The sequence below is a fragment of the Chelon labrosus genome (genome assembly GCF_963514085.1).
Source record: "Chelon labrosus genome assembly, chromosome: 22".
Classification (NCBI taxonomy): domain Eukaryota; kingdom Metazoa; phylum Chordata; class Actinopteri; order Mugiliformes; family Mugilidae; genus Chelon; species Chelon labrosus.
In genome coordinates this window covers 17,068,060-17,090,293 of record NC_140355.1, presented here as the reverse complement: position 1 = coordinate 17,090,293, position 22,234 = coordinate 17,068,060, and the positions used below count along the sequence as shown (strand labels likewise).

The window sequence follows — 22,234 nt, the reverse complement described above, 5'->3', positions numbered from 1 at the left end:
CTACATTTACTTGCTCATTTTGTATATTTGTGTCCTGTGAAGTGGTTCCTCTGTGTTTCATGAGTCACGGCATGAGGCACAGAGAACATACAGTATATAAAACATAAAGACATATTAGAGGTCATCTGAGAACGCTCCTCTCTGACCAGACCCACCCCAGGACCCTTCTCCCTGTCCTCCTGGTGCCAGACTGCCTATTATTATAACAGATTGTTATGCCCAGCACATGTTACAGTTTCCTCCCTAGCCAAAATAAATACAAGTAATGATAATACTTAGGTTTCCTGTGTGTACCTGCAGTGTATTTAGGTATGAAGAACAGACATCTTCCATGCTCCTGCTGACACACTATGTGGGATGCCTGCAGGATAAGAGAATAAAATGCTTCCATCAGACCGTATGCTTATTTCCTTCCGGATAAATAAACACCCTTTTGCTGCTCTCACCCCTTGATTTGTACGGTTTCTAATCTGCAGAGCAGAGCCTTGCCCTCAGCCGCTGTCTGGTTTGATTGTTGAATCTCCGTGGCCCTGCATTTTGGAATATGCAGTCCCTGGTTTGCATCATCTTTTTCAGCCACGCAGGCGGTGTGGCCCGAGGGATGGTGATGTCAGAGCGCTGGCTGGTCAGTTGTTGGTGCACCGCTTGGCTTTGGTCTAGACTGATACTGAACATGTCAGCTGTTGGATGGATTGCAACAAAACTTTACACAAACGCTCAAAAGTGAATCATGCCGACTGCCTGGGTGTGGATTCCTGTGAAATTTGCTGCAGAAAATAAAGGCCCCTGGAATATGAAAGACCTGTCTTGCAAACTTGTCAGGTCACAGTTTGCGCCGATACGGCCAAGATGCCAGACGGACCGCCACACAATTTTGTGCAAGCTTTCATGTTTTGCAGATGACTGTGCAAACCTTTCCTCCTGCACCACCGGCAAGATAATATTTGGATAAGTCAAATTTAACAACAGCGATGTGGCTGCCGTGCTATTTGTAGCACGACAGACAGAGAACCGTCATTATTCTGCCATAAACTGATCTCTTGTATTTTGCGTTTTTAATGTACAATGGAAACGGTATGCCGTCGAGGGAATGCATGGAGGCCTGTTGCAGCGTGAGCATATAAATGATAATGACACAGAAGAATCCGACCCTTAAGATGTACAGACTCTGTGAGAACGGAGGGAGAATTGCTGGGTGTGGAGCAGCAGCCTGCATGGTGTGCCCGCAAAGACATCCATGAAAAGGACTTCTGAACTGGTGGATGACACAATTTGAAGCAAATGAAAAAGCAAAAGGCACCCACAATTGCGTTAATTTGCAGCGCCTGTTTTTGGACCGTTCTTTGACTTTCCAATTACACCTATCCCGAATATTTCACCGTGACCAGAATGTCAAAGTTCTAGTGAGTTTTGTTCCAGCTGAAAACTGTAAAGCTAAAAACACACAAAGGCTACTTGTAAATGATTGCAGTCATGAAATTAAACGCATTTTTCGTCTTGTAAAAGATTGTTAAATGATTTTACGACTCAATAAGTGTTAGAATCTGGAAATGATCATTTTTTTTAAATGTCGCATTAAAACAGATGCAAGCTTGGAGGCGGGTAGTACATCATTAAAAGATTTAGGAAATAATTACAACACAGTATGAATAACTGCCCTCGTTGGACACAGAAACTTGTTCCATAGCATCACTGTAACTGTAAGTGCCTTTATTGCACATTACCACCATCTTGCCTAACTTTGTCTTTATTGTGACCCTCTGCTGGTTTCCACTCTCTCATCCACATGAGAAGATTTATGCTAGCCCTCATAATGGTTCGTTTTAATGGTATAGTGATGATATGCCTTTAAGCGCGGGCAATGGAATGCACTGCAGCGCGCCTCTGATCTTCCTATTTACAATATTTATTGGCTTTTTTTTTTATTATTGTGTCACTGTTGGTCTTTTAAATGTTAAGGCTGGGTCTCGCAACCTTTTTTCTAGGATGTGGCCTCATTTCCCAGAAATCTCATAAACCTAATCGTTCCTGAGAGTTGAGTATGACACACTTTTCTGTTTTATTTTCAGAAGTACTTTAAGCCATCTGGCCATACGGCAGCAGTCAGCCAGACAAGTCCTTCAAATATGTCACATGTTTAGATGTGAAAATGATGGATTTCTTTTAACATTTAGCTGAACAGATAAGACTAACTACAGTCGATAGCAATAAAAAAAAAAAAAGAAAAATCCAATTGACAGTTTTGGCTTTCAGAAAAAGGTCAGGAGAACCACTGAGAGGATTGCCATTAAATTTGGTGCTGACATTCGAGGTATTAAGATGATGCCTCCTACTGCCTCTGGTAATCCTTTGGCTGTTCTCCTAGCAAGTCTAGAAAGTCAAGTCTCTCACATACTCCGTGAAGTGCCAGATGGTGTATTCTTTTGACATTTATGCTCCTTTGGTGCTCTGCTTTTCTTCCAGCGCTGTACTTAGCTAACATGCAAAGATGATAAACATGTTTAAACAAGCTAAAACATTAAGATGTTAGCAGTGATGTTGTGAGCATGCTGGCTTTAGCGATTAACTAATTCAAAATTAAGTTATTTTAACGTAAATTCAGGAACTACATCACGCTCCATATCATTTCCTTTTTCCAGGCTTACCTATAAAAGTGTGTCCTAACCCTCTTTCTCTCTCTGTCCGTCTCAGTTCTCAACACCCACCCTCCCCATCCCTCTATTTTCTTGTCTTCCTCTTCCACTTTTCAATACATGAACCAGGGGACAAAGCTTCCTGAGATGTGCCCCCATCCTGAGTCTCAATCCCTGAGTTCCTCTACAATTATCCATCTACACATTCTGCCCCGTTCATGTCTTCCCTTTAACCCCTTTTCATCCCATCCCCTCGACCCTGTTTCATCCCAACCCCTCAACCCATTTTCAAAACTTTTCACTCTGAGTCTCAATCCCTGGGTTCCTCTACAATTATCCATCTACACATTCTGCCCCATTCATGTCTTCCCTTTAACCCCTCTTCATCCAATCCCCTCAACCCCGTTTCATCCCATCCCCTCAACCCTTTTTCATCCCTTTTCATGCCATCTCCTCCACCCTCTACATCCCATCCCCTCTACCCCTTTTCATCCCATCCCCTCTGACCCTTTTCATCCCATCCCCTCAACCCTTTTCATCCCATCCCTTCCACCACTACTGGTAAGTGAACCAGTAGCTAGTGTGATTTAACATCGTCAATGTGCATGTGCCAAAAGTGTGTCTTGTCATTTCTCCACACCGTCCAGGAATAATTATATCCTTTAGACTCTAAAGGATATAATTATTCCAGGATATTTAAGTGCTCTAAAGTTTAGAGCACTTCTAAAGTTTAGAGCACTTAAATATCCTGTGTTCAGTGTTATATAATGCACTTTTAGGATTTAGGTACCTAGCCCAATATAAATACCACGGCATTTAAGTTGAGCTCATGCCTTACTTGGATACAAATTGAAAGTAAATTTTAAATCATTTTAATCTTTATCTATAAAAAATAACTGCATGCATCTGTTTTCTATTCAACATTCTGACGTAGCAGCTTCCTCACTGGCTTCTCTCTAAATAGCAATGAATCAACAGAAAGTTGAAAAATAAAGATAAATAATAACTGATGAAAAATGTTTGCCGTTTGTTCCTCTTGGCACGGATTTTCACATTTTTGCAGCAAGGGTGTTTAATCTCCTGATCTCAGACAAACTCCTCTGAGCTACGGGTTATTTCAAGATCTCTAGACTATCTATAGTTCAAAAGTATGTTCAGGAGAAGGCAGTGTCCGTGCTAATGACAGACAGTGTGATTCTCTTTCAAACAAACAATCTCTCAGAGCTACCATGTTGCTTTGTGCCAAACTGGACTCCCACCGTACACGGAGCCATGTTAATCTGCGGCTCAGGGACACGTGAGTGACTTATACTTACATTGAATACAGTCTCTATGTGCCTCTGTTATTTCTGTGGGAGGGAAGGAGCCAAGTAGGGAGACAAGCCATTCCAGTGCCATTTCCAGCGGCAGTCAACAAATGCCGGTGCTCTCTGAGCGCAGGAGGCTGTGAAACGCTTCGAGCTCCTTGCGTGTTCGAGTAAACACTCTCTTTTGGTCTGGGGCCCCTCCAAGGGTCAATAATCTGTTACATCACAAAAGCTGGATTCATGGGTTGCTCCAGGGTCTAGAAAAGAAGGAGAAGGGCACAGTGCTGCCTCTCTTGTGCTTTTTATATGACCGTCTCATGTAGCAATCTCCCTGCATTGTCCCTCTAATCTCACACTCACTTCCTTTCCAATCAAATGTCACTTCTTTAATTTTATACAGCTCCCTTCTTTCATTTATGCAAATTTTGTGTGCGCTGTCCCACTCCTTCTTCTTTTCTGCCTCCTCATTTTTAGCACAACACACACCCTTTCACAGGTTTCTTTCTATTTTTCCATTTTTCCTGGATGCAGGTAAATGAAGGCTCTGAGAGCGAGTTTGGTGACTGTGGCCACTGGCTGCACTAACTGTTAGGCAGAGGTGGAAGTGGAGGAGGAATAAGATGCGTCCTTTGTTGACCAACAAACCAGCAGCATCACCACTGCCGCGGTTTCAAATTTAGAAACTCGCCTCGTGCAGGATCTTCTCTGAATGCACTTCTCTCACTTACACAGGTGAGGAAAATATTGCGGAAAAGATTTGTTTTTGTAAATAAACTTTGCAAATCTGCATTTCTTGGATATAGGGCTTGAGAGTGATGGGTCCATGGAGGAACAACGCTACCTCTGGTGGCTGCATGTGCACAGTGCATGAAGCCAAATTACTCAGTTCACTGAAGGGTTGAATATGAGAAAATCAGGATTTGGAACTTTGTGCAGAACATACGTATTTAAGTATTATAATCAAGACAGAAAATCATGACCAGGGGAATGGTGCATCCTTTAAACAAAGAGAAAAACGTAGTGATAGCTCCTCAACAACAACTGACATAACAAATACAATCCCATAATCCCCTTTTACATGGAGAGGGTTTGTTACTGAAAGTCTAATAGTCAAGAGACAGAGAGAAAATTAGTAGCTAGCTGCAGCCTACTATATTTTTCTTTGAGCATATACAATAATTAACTTTATATATACGTTCCCAAAACCGATCCTTAGCCACCCCCAGCTGTGTATTTTTAGTGCCATGGCTGAAGCCACTGTCATTTCCCAACAAGGATTCAGTCTTATGCAGCCTTGTCTCATATGAAGCCTCCCGGCTTAAACCGCCACACTTGTCCCAGTAAACCAAACCTTAATGACAGGCTTGTCTAAAGCTGGAGTCTGTAAAAATGCTTCTGGGCATTTCTATTTGTCTACGTCTATTTCCTATATCTTGTGTTCCGAGTTTATGAGCACTTCTCTTTCACATTTCTGGTTTTCGCTTCCGGTTATGGGAAGAAATGTTATTTCAGCAGTAAAATGTTAAAAAAAGAAAAAGGTACAAGGACATTTGTCCGGTGCCATTTCTGAAATAGAAGATAAGTGTGCAGTTTATAACTTTTGATTTCTCTCCTTCCTTCTTTTAGAGGCAGGCAGGATGCAAGCTCAAGTGATATCCCAGTGGGGCCCTGTTTTTTCCCCCCATTTTTTTTTTCAGGGTCTATTTTGAAAGGGCCCTTTCTACAAAACTCATTTATATCATAGTACAGTCACACCTATATTCGCTGGCTGAACTTCCTGCAGAAATCCAAACAGGTCAGGAAGAGACAGATGGACTTTTGAGAATTCGCCATGTTTGCCTCCCGCTAGAACAGCAGGTCTGTGTAGAGCCAGGGCCCTGCTTTATGAAGGGCCCTCACTGAGGCATCACTGTGACTCGTTTCACCGAAAACATCCATCAAAAGGCTTCATTTAACTAGAGATGAAAGGTGATCCTTTTAACTCCTTCCTCTACCCTAAGCCTGGCCTGTTGACTCTCGCATCTGTTTACGTTCCGATGCGCAAAACACCGAAAGCGCCTTCTGTGTGCGCGGCTCCTTCCTTCACATGATTAGTGATAGTCTCCGTGAAGTCCTCACAGTTTCTACATGATGAAAAAACATGGCCGCCTCGCTGGATCAAGTGCTTGCTCTGTTCTGCAGATGGTACTCCACGGGAACATGTGAGTTTGTCTGTTCACATATGTAGCAAACGGCTGCATCACCATTAGTCATTGCACAGTAATTCAGGACAGTGAATGTTTCTATATGTGCTTGTCTGTGTACACTTTGATGTCAAATTCACCTCCTGTGCTGAAACTGTGTTATATTATAATTAATAACTGACACTAGAGACACATTTTTGAGCCAATAAATTTACTCTCTTTTGGTTCAAGTGTCAAATACCAGTCGTTTTGTCCACTTCCTCCCTGTAAGATGAGACAAATCCAGGTTCTGGGGCCGGCAGCAGTTGCAGGGATAGCTAATGTGACCCATTCAGTGGGTAAATTAGCAGCAACCACGGGACGACAACACAGATTTCTCCTTAATAAATAGACATTCCACAGTGATCATCAACAGATGGGCAGCCATTTATCAGCTCAGCACATCACAAGATGTAAAGACGACTGCTTTATTATTTATGAAAATTAAACTGGCTTCTAACAATCATCCCATTCAGTACCTCGCATTTCATTTTAAGAGCAGCCAATCCAGAACAAAAAGCGCTGGATTTGATTATGGGCGATGGATTAAAACATTCCAATTTACACCGATCAGGCATAACATTATGACCGCCTTCCTAATATTGTGTAGGTCTCCCTTGTGCCTCAAAAAACAGTTGTGACTCATCAGAGAATGGACATGGGATCTTCTGAGGGTGTGATGTGGTGTCTGGTAACAGAATGTTTTTAGTGGGGTCCTGTGGGTTGAGGGGAGGGGCCTCTGTGGATCATCCGGCAGATACTTGATCAGTTTGGGATCTAGTGAATTTGGAGGCCAGGTCAGCACCTTTTTAGTTGTTCCTAAAACGTTTTTGTGTGTGTGTCTGTGTCAGGCTGCATCCTGCTTGGGATGGCTGCTGCCATCAAGGAGTGTCATTGCTGGTCTGGAGTGATGCCTGGTCTGGTCTAGGTGGGTGGGTGGTACATGTTTAAGTAACATCCACACGAATGCCAGGTCTAAACATTTCCCAGCAGAACATTGTATTGTCAATGTTATTTACTTCTCCTGCAGTGGTTTTAATGTAGTGCCTGATTGGTGTCTCTGGTAAACCTCTAAGTACACAGCAGGTCGGTGTGTCACCACTGCTGTTTCATCCTTTACACTCAGCGTGAGCTAAAAAAAACCTTGTGTTTACTCTCATCTTAAATGTGGCAACAATACGTTCGCCACACCTGCGTGGGGCGGATTTAGATAATTGGATGACACAATATTGTTTATGGCAATTTGGCTGCACAAAATATCCACACGGAGTCAATCAGATGTGTCGGGTTAATCCAGAGTCTTTGACAATCTCACAACAGTCTTGTGCTAGGAGAAACTCAACAGTCATTACTGTGGGCACGTGTTAGTGCTGCCATTAATTTCCAGATTATAAACTTACTTCTAGGGCACCTTGTTAATGGTTGGCGTGCGTGCCACATAACCACAATGCATCACCACCATTGCTATCAAATGGGGCATGAAATGCTGAAAAGAACTAATTGTGTGTGCTCTGTTAAATGTTGCAGTTAATAGTTTTTACGGTTCTCCTGTAAGATCACAACCAAGGGGAGCTGGATGTTACTTAGAGAGGATCACAGCCGTCGATGGATTGCCACGGAGTTAACACAAGTTGCACGGAATGAAAGGACATACAGTTTCCGACATATTTCTAAAATATGGAACTTCATACTTCAAAAGGGTGGTGCGTTTTTTTTTTTCTGCCATTAAAAGACTACATTCAGGCTGCCAAAGGGTTAGAAGGAATGTGTGCGGTTGCATCTGGAGCGTCAACACTGGATGTACAACATAAACTGCAAACATCTGAAGTGGCACCCCTGCCATGGAAGACACAACACTGCACACAAACGCACAAACACCCAAACTGAGCTGACCTGATATTCAATATGTATTTCGAAAGCTTTACATTTTACACCTCCCTATCTCCCTACCTGCCAATCATTATGCGGTAAAATGGAAATCCAGGTAACACCTAAAAAATAACGTGACTACCAAATGAGGAACATTCCAAAGCCCCATAAATCAACATTTGCGGTTCTCTAACTGAGGAGCTGTATCTCAGTTTCAGTTGCTTAGAATTTGTGTTTCCTGACTGCTCTACTGGGAAATGGTTTAACATGACAAATGTAAGTTCTGTATCATTGTGAGCTTGACGTCCTTGGCCAGCTTGTGGTTGGAGATGATTATTGAGAGATGGACTCTGCAGTAACCCCCAGGACACCGGAGTGACTCATGCTCTTTGAAAATCATGCTCATGCTCGCAGATATAACACACCACTGCTGTAATGGATCTTATTTCTAAATAATACAAATTTAATAATGCAAGTTTAGATGTTGCCTGACACACCCGTCAGATGTGGCGACGGAGAGAAACCTCTGGCCCAAATAATAAAGAAGTATTCCTTTGGTATCATTGTGGTTCTATAAAGCTGGTGGATTTGCCTCAGACACATCAGATTTCTTGACTTTTAGCCACTGGGACGGTTCAAAAACTTTGGTTCTTGTGTTTTCCACTATGAAACAAACATGTAAGAAGAAACCAGACAGATGTAGGGACCAATTTGTTACATAGACTGTACATAAATATGGACAATGCATCCCCACTTCCTTGGATTGCCCAGACTTTTCCCAGGGATATGGGTGGCACCATCTTGCGATTTTGGTCCAGAGTCTGCGCATTACGGTCAAAGAGTGGAGCCAAACAGAGCAGCGTTATTGATGACCCGCCTAAAGTCTATTTACACTTGTGTGAGTCAGTCTGGCTCGCTCTGTAAAATATGGTAGTTGCCGCTGTTTTTTTTTCGCCAAAGACAAGTCATGCAAATGTTTGTATCTCCGAACCTCCCCAGTTAACCTTTCCTCGACGTGGTCCATCTCTAATGATCCAGACAATCAAGTCGAAGATTGCGGAGATGGAGAAGCAGTTGGAAATACTAAAGTGGAAACACGCTTCTATCAAGTGGACCAATCGCAGCTCTTGCAGTCTGCGTTGCAGCGACGCGTAGTTACATTTCTGGGAGGTGCAAGTCAAGCTGTGGCGTTAGGGCGTGTGTAGGATATAGGCTGTCGCCGTAGCTACGGCATCAAATTGACGCAGAAACTAAACTGCCTATAACATGGAGGAGGTGAAGCTAATGACCTATACTGCAGCCAGTCACCAGGGGGCGCTCTACTTGCTTTGGATTCACTTTTAAGGAGCTGTTTGAGTGGTTTAAGATGCTCATTATGGTGGTTCTGGTCACCTCGGAATAGCCTGATTTCACCAAGCTCCCTTTTAATTAAAAAATTAATAAAGAGTTGGAACAGGACATAGCAGATGTCCAGTCACATAGCTAGTGACCTACAAGGTACCCACCTGTCAGTGAAAGCAGCCGTGCTCTCATTTAGTTAACTAATGAGTCACGTATAAATGCAGCCCCCTCTACAGTTGCCATGAACTTGAATTAGCCACAGAGACCATCTTTCAGCTCTGGAGGCTGACACTAAAACGTGGTCAGGCTTTTATGGGCGAGGGCCAGATGAGATGAGTGAAGACCCTTTGATGAGACAATAGAGATGCACACCCAACATTCTTTTCATACCAGATGCCAAGAGTGGACCAGGCTTCAAAGCCAAAACAATTTCTGTGGAGCCACAGGAAATGTTCAGAGTGCCAATGTCACAGTGGTGGCTGCTGCTAACCGGTACTGTCGCCGTATATCTGGGCGTGAAGATGCAGACATGCATGCAAAGGACTGTGACGAAGACAGAAATGAATTTAAACAAAAACACAAAGGCGAAATGAGATGGTTAGAAAGATACAATAATCCCCAAAACCAGTTCACTGGCACCTGATCCAACGCACGGAATAATTTGGTACTAGAATAGAGCACGCATGGAAGAGCTCACCAAGTCAGAGCTATCATTACAGAATAGTTGCTTCTCTTTTTCAATGAGACAATAGACTGCCCATTTTACCACAGACGTGTTTGTTTTTCATAAGCTGTTACCATCCAGTGGCAATCCCTTCACACAAAAAAGAATCTCAGTAAAAGAAAATTACAAACAAGATAAACTTATGAGCTTCAAGCAGGGAGAACAGTAAAACAAGTATTATGAGATCCCCTGTGATGTAATGCACAGATAAAAGACACCAGTAAAACCCGCTGACCAGCAGACGCGACAAGTCTCAGCGCTATGAAACCTCTGACTGCAGCCCTCACGGCGGAAAAGCAGCTTACTGCTGAGTGTCTCACGTACGACTGGTTGAAAGTCCTCTCTGAAACAAAACCCCATTCAGGTCAGATTAAGATCACATTCTGAAGGAGGACAATGGGACCACTGATCTGGTTCCAGTAGAAATAGAGAAGATTGCTTTGCTGACTTCAGCATGAGATACACTTTCTTCCAGGCGACTGCTGTAGCTAGAAAGCGGCTAAAGACCGTGTTACACACACTTAAGGCAAATCTTCAGTCCACAGGCATTTATTAAAACTGAAGGTTGATTGATACGATTGGCTGACCCTGAAACTTCTTTTTAAGAATGAGCCTGGACCATAAAAAGTCACTGATCGTGACAATAAAGCAGGTTTGGTTTGGTTATCATCATCCGTGGTCTGTAGATTGACCTAACAAGCCGACCGTCACGGGTGCCCCCAGCGCTCAGAGATGACATCATCCAGGTCAGAAGACATGAGCTACAGACCCAGGATGATGATAACAGGTAACTCTGGACTCAACGGGGAATAGCACTAGAGTATCATAGCAAAATATTGGTGAAATGAACAAGTTTCGCGGCAATTAATGAGTTATTTAGAGGCTGCGTTTCGGTGCCCCAGTCACTCCCACTATATGGATATACGCAAATCTAAATATCTCCTGATTGACTACAAATTACACAAACGTTATATGGGTGAGTAAACGATCATATTTTATGCCAGAAGTAAGGTCCAGTTTGTAAAAAAAATAGTAGTTCCCCCTTGTTTGTAATTGTAATTTTTGGAAAATCACATTCTGGTCGAGAGTCTGATGTGAGTCGAACATGTCAGTAAATTAAATATAAATAGCTGAGACTGGAAAGAGCATTTTCTTGCATATCAGATATGTATCTTGAGATAGACTGACTGAAAATCCTGAACTGGTCGTGACTCTTCCGTGACAGAAGTGTATTTCACAAAATGCAAAAGCTTTTTTCAGCCTCATTACTTTCTATTTCCCCTCTTCTCCCTTTAACATCTACGACCAAATGCAGATGCGATGCTGAGGGAAACAACATTGTGCTGACTGGCAAGCAAAACTAGCTGAGGTAAGATGTAAACCGTTCACTTGTGGCATTTTCTTAAGTGAAGTGGCAGCCACACTGTCAGTGATTTATAACTTACTGACTGCTGAGACCTGAAAGCAATCAAGGATAAAGTTGTAGGATGGATATAGTTCCTATGTATATATATAAATATATCACACAAAAAATAGCATGCATCTGATGCACTATTGGATCTCTGAACCTCAACCGTGACCACAAGTGTTAGGTTCTGATACTCAGATTCCACACGTGGACCAGCAGGACAGCCATCCTCGGCGCTGTCACGGATTGGGGACGCTGATAAGCCGCTAGTTCCTGCGAGCCGCAGAGGAGGAAGCTGTAATGAGATGTGTTGGTTTTATTGGGAAACCCAGCTTTTATAATGACTATTATTACAAGTCAAGCCCGCCTGTAAAACACTTATACACGTGTTTGCTCCCTCTCTCTTTCACCCTTTCCTGTCCAGCTCGGGACCTCTGGGACACTTCACTTAACATCTGAACACGCTACAGTGACATATTATAATACCTCAATCAAGAACCAATGGAGACTATACTTTTATATTTGAAGGACTGATGTAAACACCTCTATATTTAGTATTTATTAGCAGCAGACTGATACTGTAATTAGTACAAAACAGTTTTAAACCTGTCTTGAATGATCAGTTGGGTCAGTAATATATATATATAACACATGGTAAGTTTATGTGCAATCATGTATCATTAAATACTAAAACAACCATATTATACTGTGCTTTTAAATACACATTAACTTTGTAGGAAACTATTAAGTTCTCAGATGAGCTATCCATAAGTTTTAACAAGTGCACTAATTAACTCACATCTGTTTAAAACCATGTTAAAGTGTATTAAACGATTATCAAGGCTTTCATAGCGCTCATAAAGGCTAAAATATTTATACAATTTATATCTCACAACAGCAGCTATTACACAAAATAAATAAAAATAAAATAAAAATAAATAAAATAAATTAAAATAAAACTAAAGCTAAAAATATAATATAATATAATATAATATCATATAATATAATATAATTATTTACAGGTGAGGTTTGCCTGTTTTATATTTGTTTGGCTGTGACGCATTCAAGGTTAAGTTGGGGTTAACCTTAACTGTGAATACACTCTGTGCTTTAAATATTTAAGTTATATATAAGCATCTTCTGCACCCAAAAGCATCTGTGTAATTATATGTAACATTAGATTATTATTTTTGCGCAGTCTTTTATGTTTGGCAAAACAAACTTTCTTGAATTTGTGCGACAGAAATACAAAACCCAGAAATTGCGGTAATGGGGTGAGTAGTCGAAGGAGAACAGAGGAGAGTGTTAGCAGATGTCTTCATCGTACGGCACCGAACATTTGAGACAAAGTAGAGGGGAAGATGATGCACTGCCAAGCCAGAGCCCATCAACGAATACGGTACGAGCCTCTAATAACATGTGATCTGATATGCTCCATTACGGGCCGAGTCTCCACCCAGCACGGATCCTGACAGCAGTGACTGAGGACCCCTTTGATAAATCAGTCAGTGCCTCTGTACTCTGACAAGCCCAGCTCATTACAGCTAGCAGCAGCAGTAGCAATTACCAGAAGATTTATTCTTTCTGAATCGACAGACCACAAATGTCCAACTTTTGGCATGACTGTGGAAAAAGGAGCCAATCACACGCTAGTCTCCCAGCAGCATAAGAGAAACAGGAGCAGATGACAGGGTTGCAGCTAACACGGAGGACATGTTTTCTTTCTACAGCTGCAAGCGTATTTCATGTCGCATGATGTATTTTAGACATGTTAGCACTGTGGGTCTGTGGATGGGGATGCTTGTCTGTCAGACTGAAATATCACAAAAACTATTGGTTGAATTGCTTTAAAATCTGATCCAGACTTCTCCTCTTTGTGGCATTATGACACGCAAAAAATGAAATGTCTCTGCATCTGTGAGAGGGAGTGCAGCACGATTTGGTGCAGCCATCGAACGGACTCAGAAGAGGATCTCTAATTGGTTATCCCCTGACTGGGTTAAAAGGACTCGCTCGCAGAAAACCACAATCTGTAGGAGGTCACGTAACATGTGGATGAGGTTCTTACTGCAGCGAAGTGCACAGGGTGGGTTAAAAGGAGTGCCAGTCAGTTAAAAGGAGTGCCAGTCAGTGACAGTTAGCTAAATAGACAGTAAGTGCAAAAGTTTGCTGTAGATAAAGTCCACGTTTCTCAAACTAAAACTTGTGCAGTCAGAGTCCTCTTACTCTTTTAATGCATCCTCTGTCAGTTAATAAATTAACAATATCATTGGTTAGAGGATGGGCAGCACAGTGGTTTAGTGGTTAGCACTGATACCTCACAGCAAGATGGTTCTGGATCCGAACCCACAGAGGTTTGCATGTTCTCCCCTGTGCCTGCGTGGGTTTTCTCTGGATTCTCCGATTTCCTCCCACAGTCCAAAGACATGCTCATTAGGTTAAATGGTGAGTCTAAATTGGTCGTAGGTGAGCATGTTAGCATAAATGGTTGTCTGTGTCCCTGTGTTAGCCCTACGATTGACTGGCGACCTGTCCGGGGGGAGCGCCTCGCCCCTCGCCCAAAGACAGCAGGGATAGGCTCCAGCCCTCCAGAGGCCGGAGAAGGAGGTTAGAGAATGAGCTTTGAATCCCCTTCATGTGCTCTGCATCCACAGCTGAAGTGCCTTGAGCAAGAACCTGGAAACAGTCAGTGCACTCACTACAGTTTGTACGAATCTATAGGTTAAAAGCTTAGAAGAATATGAATAAAAAAATGAAGCCAATGCATCCGAGAATCCAATAAAATGGCACTAAAATTAGGTTTGATTTGCAGATTGAAGGTAAATTATTGCAGAAATAGCATGAACCAAATGAAGGAACACATACATTTACGAAAGTGTGGCTGTATTTGTCCAGTCAGGCAAATCTTGCCCACATATGTGTGATATAAGTATGTTTTGCACCCTTGCTTATCATAGCCATTGCATAATCACCTTCAGTTGTGCCCAATCCTTTTTGTATCTGTATGATGAGGCCTGTGCTATCAACATACCTGCCTATGTTTCTGGAAGTTGTTTTTCCCTCTCCTCACCTGTATTTCACTGTGACTTTGACACAGGTGCATGAACGTCACATCTCCTACAGACCCAGAAGTTCTGGGCAATCCCTCTGTAAGGTGGTAGGATGAACTAATTGATGTTATTTTCACACTAATTCTTTTTTATAAAGACGTTTAATACCATGCAAAGTCCTCAGTTGCACTCATGCTAACCCTTAGAGTTGTTACATAGAGAAATGTATGGAAAATCTTTCATGTTTCATGCCTTTAATGTCATCCAGATGGAACAGTCTGGAGGAAAAAATAGTAAGGAAAAAAACTATAGAATGCATAATTAAAACACTAGAAGTCAAACGCAGCTGCACTACGAGAGGCACAAACTCCTGGCTTGGCCAAGTCACCAAAACCTCAAAGGAAAGATTATGGAGTTTACAAAAAGGGAAAGGAGCATAGACCACAGATGTCGTCAAAAAAAAGAGGGTTTATCCTTGAGGTTGCTGCTTCTACGTAAATGAACGTGGGCTGGAGGGCCACATGAATACCGAGCCTCAGCTCTGAACATAAAACTCACGTGAATCTATAAGGGCCACACACACCATGTTCTCATGAACTGCATGTGCACATAAAACAAATAACTGACAATTGTTTCTTTCATCAGCTGCGATATTAGCATCCCCTCAAATCAGCGACCACGGCAGTGGAGCGCCAGGCTCCTTTTTTCGTCCGAGTAAACACTCTAAATAAAACAGTCTTCTCTGGTTTGATGAGTCCCTCTCTGCAGAGATGCATCCCTCTGAGGAGAGGCATTCATTAGAGCACACCACCCACATGCAGTTTACCGACCCCTCCACCTCACATTAACAATCTCTGCAGGCTGTGTTATGACTGTGTGTGTGTGTGTACGTACTGTACGTGGGCGAGCGCGCACTCAAGTCTACATGTGGTTTCGGGGGTCTGATGGCTTTCCCCGCTCTGCTGACCCTGTTTCCACTTTCTCTTGGAAAATCCTACCAAACCTCAGGATTTTTTGAGCCAGTAGTTTATGTTGATGACTTTGTATAACTGCACCCTCAACTGCCAACTTTTGCCAACTTCTTACATTCCACAGTAGCATGAAAACACACATGTTTGGACACACGTTTGAAGTGTTGACACGATGCACTGAGACAGACACGACTAACGACCTCGTTGTAAACCGATGCACGTACCAATTTAAATGTACAGAAATGGATTTCTCAGATTTACAAGCTGTAACAATAGCGCACCGATCCAAGTTTTACTTCAGTTTTGGCCGCTGAATCCTATTATCTCCAAATCCTGACCTCATGTTACCATACATGTTTCCCCGAGAAACAAGGTGCATTGACGTAAAAGTAAAGGTGCGAGTGACTTCATAGGAGGTGGCGGGAAAGAAGGTAACCACAACAAACACGAGAGGGGCAAATGGAAAAGCCAAAGCAAACTGTAGCATTGAGGGTTACAAGAAAGGAGAAAAGGAGGGTTTGAATGACAAATGGCTCAACAAGACCAGCCTTTGGTCCAAACACAACATGATGGAAACAGCTGGGTTTTTGTCTAGTTCTGGAGGCATTCTTGTTATGTAATACCTCGCAGCACTGGCCTCTGGTTGGTAACAGAGCTGAATTACATTCATCTGTCACTTGCACTTTGCTTGAACATTTTTATTTTATGCTACTTCCTACTTTAATTACTTCACAGCGGATTACAGCTTTGAAAACCTGTCATGATATAATGAATGCTATAAAATACAATGAATGAATCACTAAACAATTCATTTGAGGAACCTGATAGTGTGTCAGAAAGTTCTCAGTCATCCAGGTCATGGTATATCCAAAAAGTGTTCAAAAAGGCAACTGGACTTTTAGAGTTTTCTGAGAAGACGTTTGAGAAGACGTTTTGCCACTCATCGGAGTAGCTTCTTCAGTTCTTCAGAACTGTTTTGAAGAACTGCTACTCGGATGAATGGCAAAACGTCTTCTCAAATGATGAACGTGATAGTAATTAAAATTAATCCAATGTACTTCAGTAAGCTCCGCTCCCACAGTGAACGCTACAGGACTTCTTTCATTCCATTCTCAGTCCAGTTGTACAACAACTCACCTTTCAATAGCAGATAACTCCATGTTATTTGTGATAATGGACACTACTGCACCTTACTATCATTCCTATGTATATAATTTCTTCCGTCTCTATTTTTTGAACATTTTTTCCTATGCTAATTCTGTATACTATATTATACTGCTTTTATTTAATTTTACCAAATTGTATTTTCGTTTACTCACCCATATAGCTTTGGTGTTATTTGGAGTTGTTCGGATGATATTTAGATCTGCGTATATCCATATAGTGGGAGTGACTGGGGCACCGAAACGCAGCCTCTAAATAACGCATTATCTGCCGCGAAACTCGTTCATCTCACCAATATTTTGTTATGATACACTAGTGCTATTCCCCATTGAGTCTGGAGTTACTTGTTATCATCATCCGGGGTCTGTAGATTGACCTACTAACCTCTGACCTGAATGATGTCATCTCTGAGCACCGCGCGCACCCCGCGTGGCTTGTTTACCTGTAATTTGCTACTGCTAGTTTTTTGCAACATGGCTGAATATTTTTCTGATTCTGAGGTTGTGGACGACGACTTTGTTTATGATGGACGTCCTTACCGTTTTGAGCCAGAGTATATGGATGAGGACCGCGTTGAAAGGAGGATGCGGCAGAGAGAGGAACAAAGAACAACAAACCGCTACATGTCAGCAAATAGATAACAAGTAACTCCGGACTCAGTGGGGAATATCATCGTATCAGCGTATCATAACAAAATATTTAGTGAAATTAACGAGTTTATAATGCGGCAGATAATGCGTTATTTAGAGGCTGGGTTTCGTTGCCCCAGTCACTCACACTATATGGATATACACGGATCTAAATATCGTCCGAACATTTTCAAATGACAGCAAAGTTATATGGGTTAGTAAATGAACGTATTTTATGCCAGAAATAAGGTAAAGGCTGTAAAAAAAAACTGTAATTCTTAAGAGTGTTTTTTATGCTGCTGCGGTAAAATGAATGATTGTGTAACAATCCATCATCAACAAAACTCTTTAAAAAATACATATACATGTAAACTTCTTCTTCTCCACAAAAGGGTATGACCACTTATAACCTCTTGTTATTTTAGTACTTCACAGAAAGTCCTTGCCCAAGTGAGATGGTAGCGACCATAGCACGACAACAGTCTAAAACCAGAGCATCATGGGGGAGATTGGAATAGACAGGCAGAGAGGCCAGGGATCATGCGGTGCTCAGGCTATGGGTGGAACGTTGTTGATGCTAATTAATCGCGATTAATCCTGGAGAGCGATCTGAGTTCAAGAGGATGGCACATCGGTCGAATTGCTGCTGCGACTGGTCAGCAGCCAGGATGATTATAGACATGCTGAGATGTTATTCTTTGAATACCTTGGCCTGATGCATGGAGACAGACAGCCGGGGGAAGGCTTCGCAGACACAATGGAACCTGGCCAAGGTGGATTCGTGCGTTGCTGTGTGAACCACTGGCAGGGAAACAGAAGAGAGAAAGGTTGTAGAACACCCAAACATTTTGTTTGGTTTGGTGCTGGGACGGTGGCCAAACCGTCCGCCTGAGGAATTTAGAGAGAGAAGCAGCAGTTTGAAGAACATTTAAAGGACGTAAAACTGCTGGGAAAGTTAGAATGGAAGCGAGACAGACTCATTTCCTGTGGTACCATACCTGCTGTGTGTTTACACTACACAAGCTTATAATAAAAATTCATATCTGTATATAGAAAAGGGTAGCATACACTTAAAACTAAATCCCATGAGGAAAGGGTATGCAGAAACCCAATAATATGTTCACTGAGAACTCAAAGGATAAACAAAAACTATGTGACTTATGCTGTTACGTTTCACGTTGGACACTAGATGTCCTCATTTGTGTGTTCGCTGAACTACATCATGTCCTGGTGCACATGTATGTGAGTAATATTTCCATATTTTGAAAGTCCATCAATGCCCTTTACGATAAACCTGAATTTAGGTCATTATCTATTACACTACTACTTCACTGAAATGTCACTAAATGTTCAACTAAACTAAAAGGGTCTTGATGTCAGAGTTTATGTTGTGTAACGTCAAACATCCACCCACACAGGTATCTCCATTATTTTTACCTGATGCGACCTCATCTCAGGACTGTGTGGGCACGTACAGATTGTGATTCATTTTTAAAAAAAAAGCCTGACTCACCTGTTTATTTTTGTTATGTGACTGTACCTCAAGGCTTATTTGACTCATTTTGAATTTAGCACAAATATTACTAATGAAATTTTGTTCAGCTGTTCCAGTGAGTCGTGACAGAGGGAGTGCGCAGTCGTGCATAATACCATTACCCAGAAAATGAACCACTAAAGTAACCCAAACTCTCTCCTATGAACCCTTGTGGGGAGTCACAATGCATTTAGACTGCCATAAAAGCCACAGGTAGACTAAAACTAAGAACTTTAATTTTTTACAAAGAATTGCAGGAGTTGAAATGGTCAAATGTAGTTATCGCCCCCAAAACACCAAATGAAAGCCCAAGGTTTTCTTAACCGACTGAAATGCTACTTGTCCTAAGCAGACCAATTATCCAAAAACACACACGATGCATCAGAAACATACAGCAATAATGACTGATGGGATAATAGAACTCAGGTTACACTCAAAACTGATCCGTAAAGAGGGAAAGACTCTAAGACTGATCTTATCAACTCAAAAACTCCAAAGCAACTTGACGTTATTTACATTTTCATATGGAACATTAACTGAAGGTAAAAGGAATTCCTGGTTCCTCTACTGAAACCACTACTGATTAATTATAATTCAGATCTACACTGCAATTTGATTTACCTATATCTGACTCTATGGATATACACTGATCAGGCATAACATTATGACCACCTTCCTAATATTGTGTAGGTCTCCAATGTGCTTCCAAAACAGTTGTGACTCATCAGAGAATGGACATGGGCCTTCTGAGGGTGTCCTGTGGTGTTTGGCAACAGGATGTTGTTAGTGGGGGCCTTTGGGTCCTATGGGTGGAAGGGAGGGGCCTCTGTGGATCATCCCACAGATACTTGATCAGTTTGGGATCTAGTGAATTTGGAGGCCAGGTCAACACCTTTTTGAGTTGTTCCTAAACTGTGTTTGTGTGTGTGCCTGTGTCAGGCTGCATCCTGCTGGGGATGGCTGCCAAACGTTTCCCAGCAGAACATTGTATTGCCACAAGATGGTCAATGTTATTTACTTTGTCCTGTCAGTGGTTTTAATGTTGTGGCTGATCGGTGTATATTACAGTTCTCAAGGTTGAACCTTAGCTGCACAAGAACAACACACACTGTTTACATCAACCCAACAATCTATCAATTAACCATATGAGTCGGACTGTCCGTGCGAGTTGAAGAAGGACAGTTTATCCAGGTACGTGAGGGCCTTGCAGGTCACTAGACCATAGTAGGTCTGTAACACTGAACAACCTCCACCCTTCTGTACCAAGTCAGCCCACACCTTGCTCAGCTCATGGCTCCCCATTCTTGCTGAGCTGAACAGATAGTTGTAACAGCAGGTGTTGTAGCGGATGTGCTTCTCTCCTGAGAACCTGGCGCTGTGGGTCGGAGCGACGCCGGCCCTCTGAGCACAGAGACCCACAAAAACATCAGCTGGCACGTGTGCAAGGACCGCTGCGGATGATACGTACACTTTTCGCACAACATCTTGGGACAGGACGAAGGCTGTCCCATCACAGTATTCGGGTAGGTACTTGTCAGGGTATAGAGCTTGGGGTAGGTATCCAGGACTGTTGGGGTTCCTGTCAGGGGAGTCTCTCTGGATCACCCTGCCCAGATAGAGGTCCTCAGGGTGCCTGTGTAGCCCCAGCAGGTAGCCACCAATGGCATGGAGATTGACAAACACAGACTCCTTAGTCAGCAGTACAAAGCGTGCCAGAGGACAGAAGGCGATCACCCAGCGGAGAGCCAGCACCGTCCTCTCTGTTGTGCCATGTAGGGATGAGTCAGCTGCAGCATGACCCTGGACCAAGTCCCCATAGCGTTCAGACTCTTTCATGAGGACCTCTTGAGCAGCTGAAGTTGGAGTCGATCCCAAGAAGAACACAGTCCTCACTGGAAAGCCTTGGATGAGAGTTTGGTTGGCCCACGTCTTCCTGATCGCATCTCTATGGGTGACATTGGCTGGATAGCTAAAGACTACAGCGAGGAGGAAGAGGTCGGAGTTTTTGCAAAAGTCAGGGTTGGTGATGAGGTACGCCTGGGAGACGTTCTCCCTGGCGTTGGTCAGGTCTAATTTCCTCGCTTTCTCCCTTACAGCAACAACCATGGCATCAGTGTAAACCCCAGGTCTGGGCTGCAGGAGGTACTCCTCCACAAAGTCTGCCCCAAACAACAAGGCATGGAAGAGCAGCACGTTGAAGAGGAGGAAACACCACTGGTGAGTACGCAGCTTACACAGGAAGCACTGGAGTATTAAACAAAGGACAGTTTGATTTACAATAAATAAATAAAAAAAAAAAAAAAACTGAACAAACTTCTATCACAATATATAAAGTCCAAAGAATCTGCTCTGTACCTGCATGACAATGGCTTCAAGCGTCTTGTTATTTCTCTGTTTATGATCCGTAGGTGACCAGGAGACCTCCCGCTGTGGCCGTCTTTACAACAGTACTGACAGGCAGGGTTTCCACTTTCATGAAACTCTAGCAGCATGTAACCCTGCACCCTAACCCCAAGTCAGTGCATCATTAACGGGAGTGTACGCTCCATCATTCGTACATCTTTAATGACTCCTAGAAGGAGTCGTAGAATTGTAGCAACGTTAAACAGTCCCAGAGGCGTGTTTAAAAGGAGTTTAAAGGTATTATTAAAAAATACAATCTGTGTCCACATCACCTTAACAGGAATTCTAAAAAAAACGTATAAGATATCTGCTACTTCACAACAACGTCAGTTCTTGGCGTAGATGGCTCTATGGTTTTCAGTTTCCACATCGAACTTGTGTCATGTTGTGACTGGCTTCCTAACTGGTTCAGATGTGGCAAAGCCGGGTTTGTATATGTGTGTAATCGTGTTAAATGTGAATTTAAGGAAGCGGAGAAACGTTCCCTTTGCAGCTGCTGAGCGTCAAAACTCGTACATGCGCTCTGAGACTTTTTAATCAAATATATTTTTTATCATATAGATTGAATATTATCTCTAAGATGATTATTGTGCACAAACGCAGTTTCTTTATTAGTTATTAAGTAAGTAAATGCACCTTTTTGATTGCTTTTGTAACATTCAGGTGTCACCTTCCCAGGTGTTTGCTATCTTTGTATTACGTCACACACTGCAAGTGAATAAATGCAGGCAAAATGTTGTTTGGCTCTGCGCCCGTTTTCAGATTGTTTAGATGTATTGATGATATTTCCCTTACTTTGATAGTGTTAACCTAAATGTAACATATATAATTTTAATCAGTATTCTTGTGACATTACACTGTCTCATAACAGAAGCTACCGACAGGAGACTGGCTGATGGCATGAAACCCTATAGACACAGCTGGAAGGTAGGTGACCCGGCATCATGTTGTGCTGAGGCCAAAGATGAAGGCTGTTGAT

At 42.5% G+C, this 22,234-nt stretch overlaps 1 protein-coding gene across 1 annotated transcript; it reads right to left on the bottom strand.

The window, feature by feature from the left end:
* Window positions 1-19,810: 19,810 nt before the first annotated feature.
* On the bottom strand, window positions 19,811-21,213 carry b3galt9 (beta-1,3-galactosyltransferase 9; the record flags this gene model as incomplete). Its single annotated transcript, XM_084572441.1, has 2 exons — window positions 19,811-21,096; window positions 21,208-21,213. The coding sequence occupies 2 exons, from the start codon at window positions 21,211-21,213 to the stop codon at window positions 19,990-19,992; spliced, it is 1,113 nt and encodes a 370-aa protein (XP_084428567.1). The 3' UTR covers window positions 19,811-19,989.
* Window positions 21,214-22,234: the final 1,021 nt, after the last annotated feature.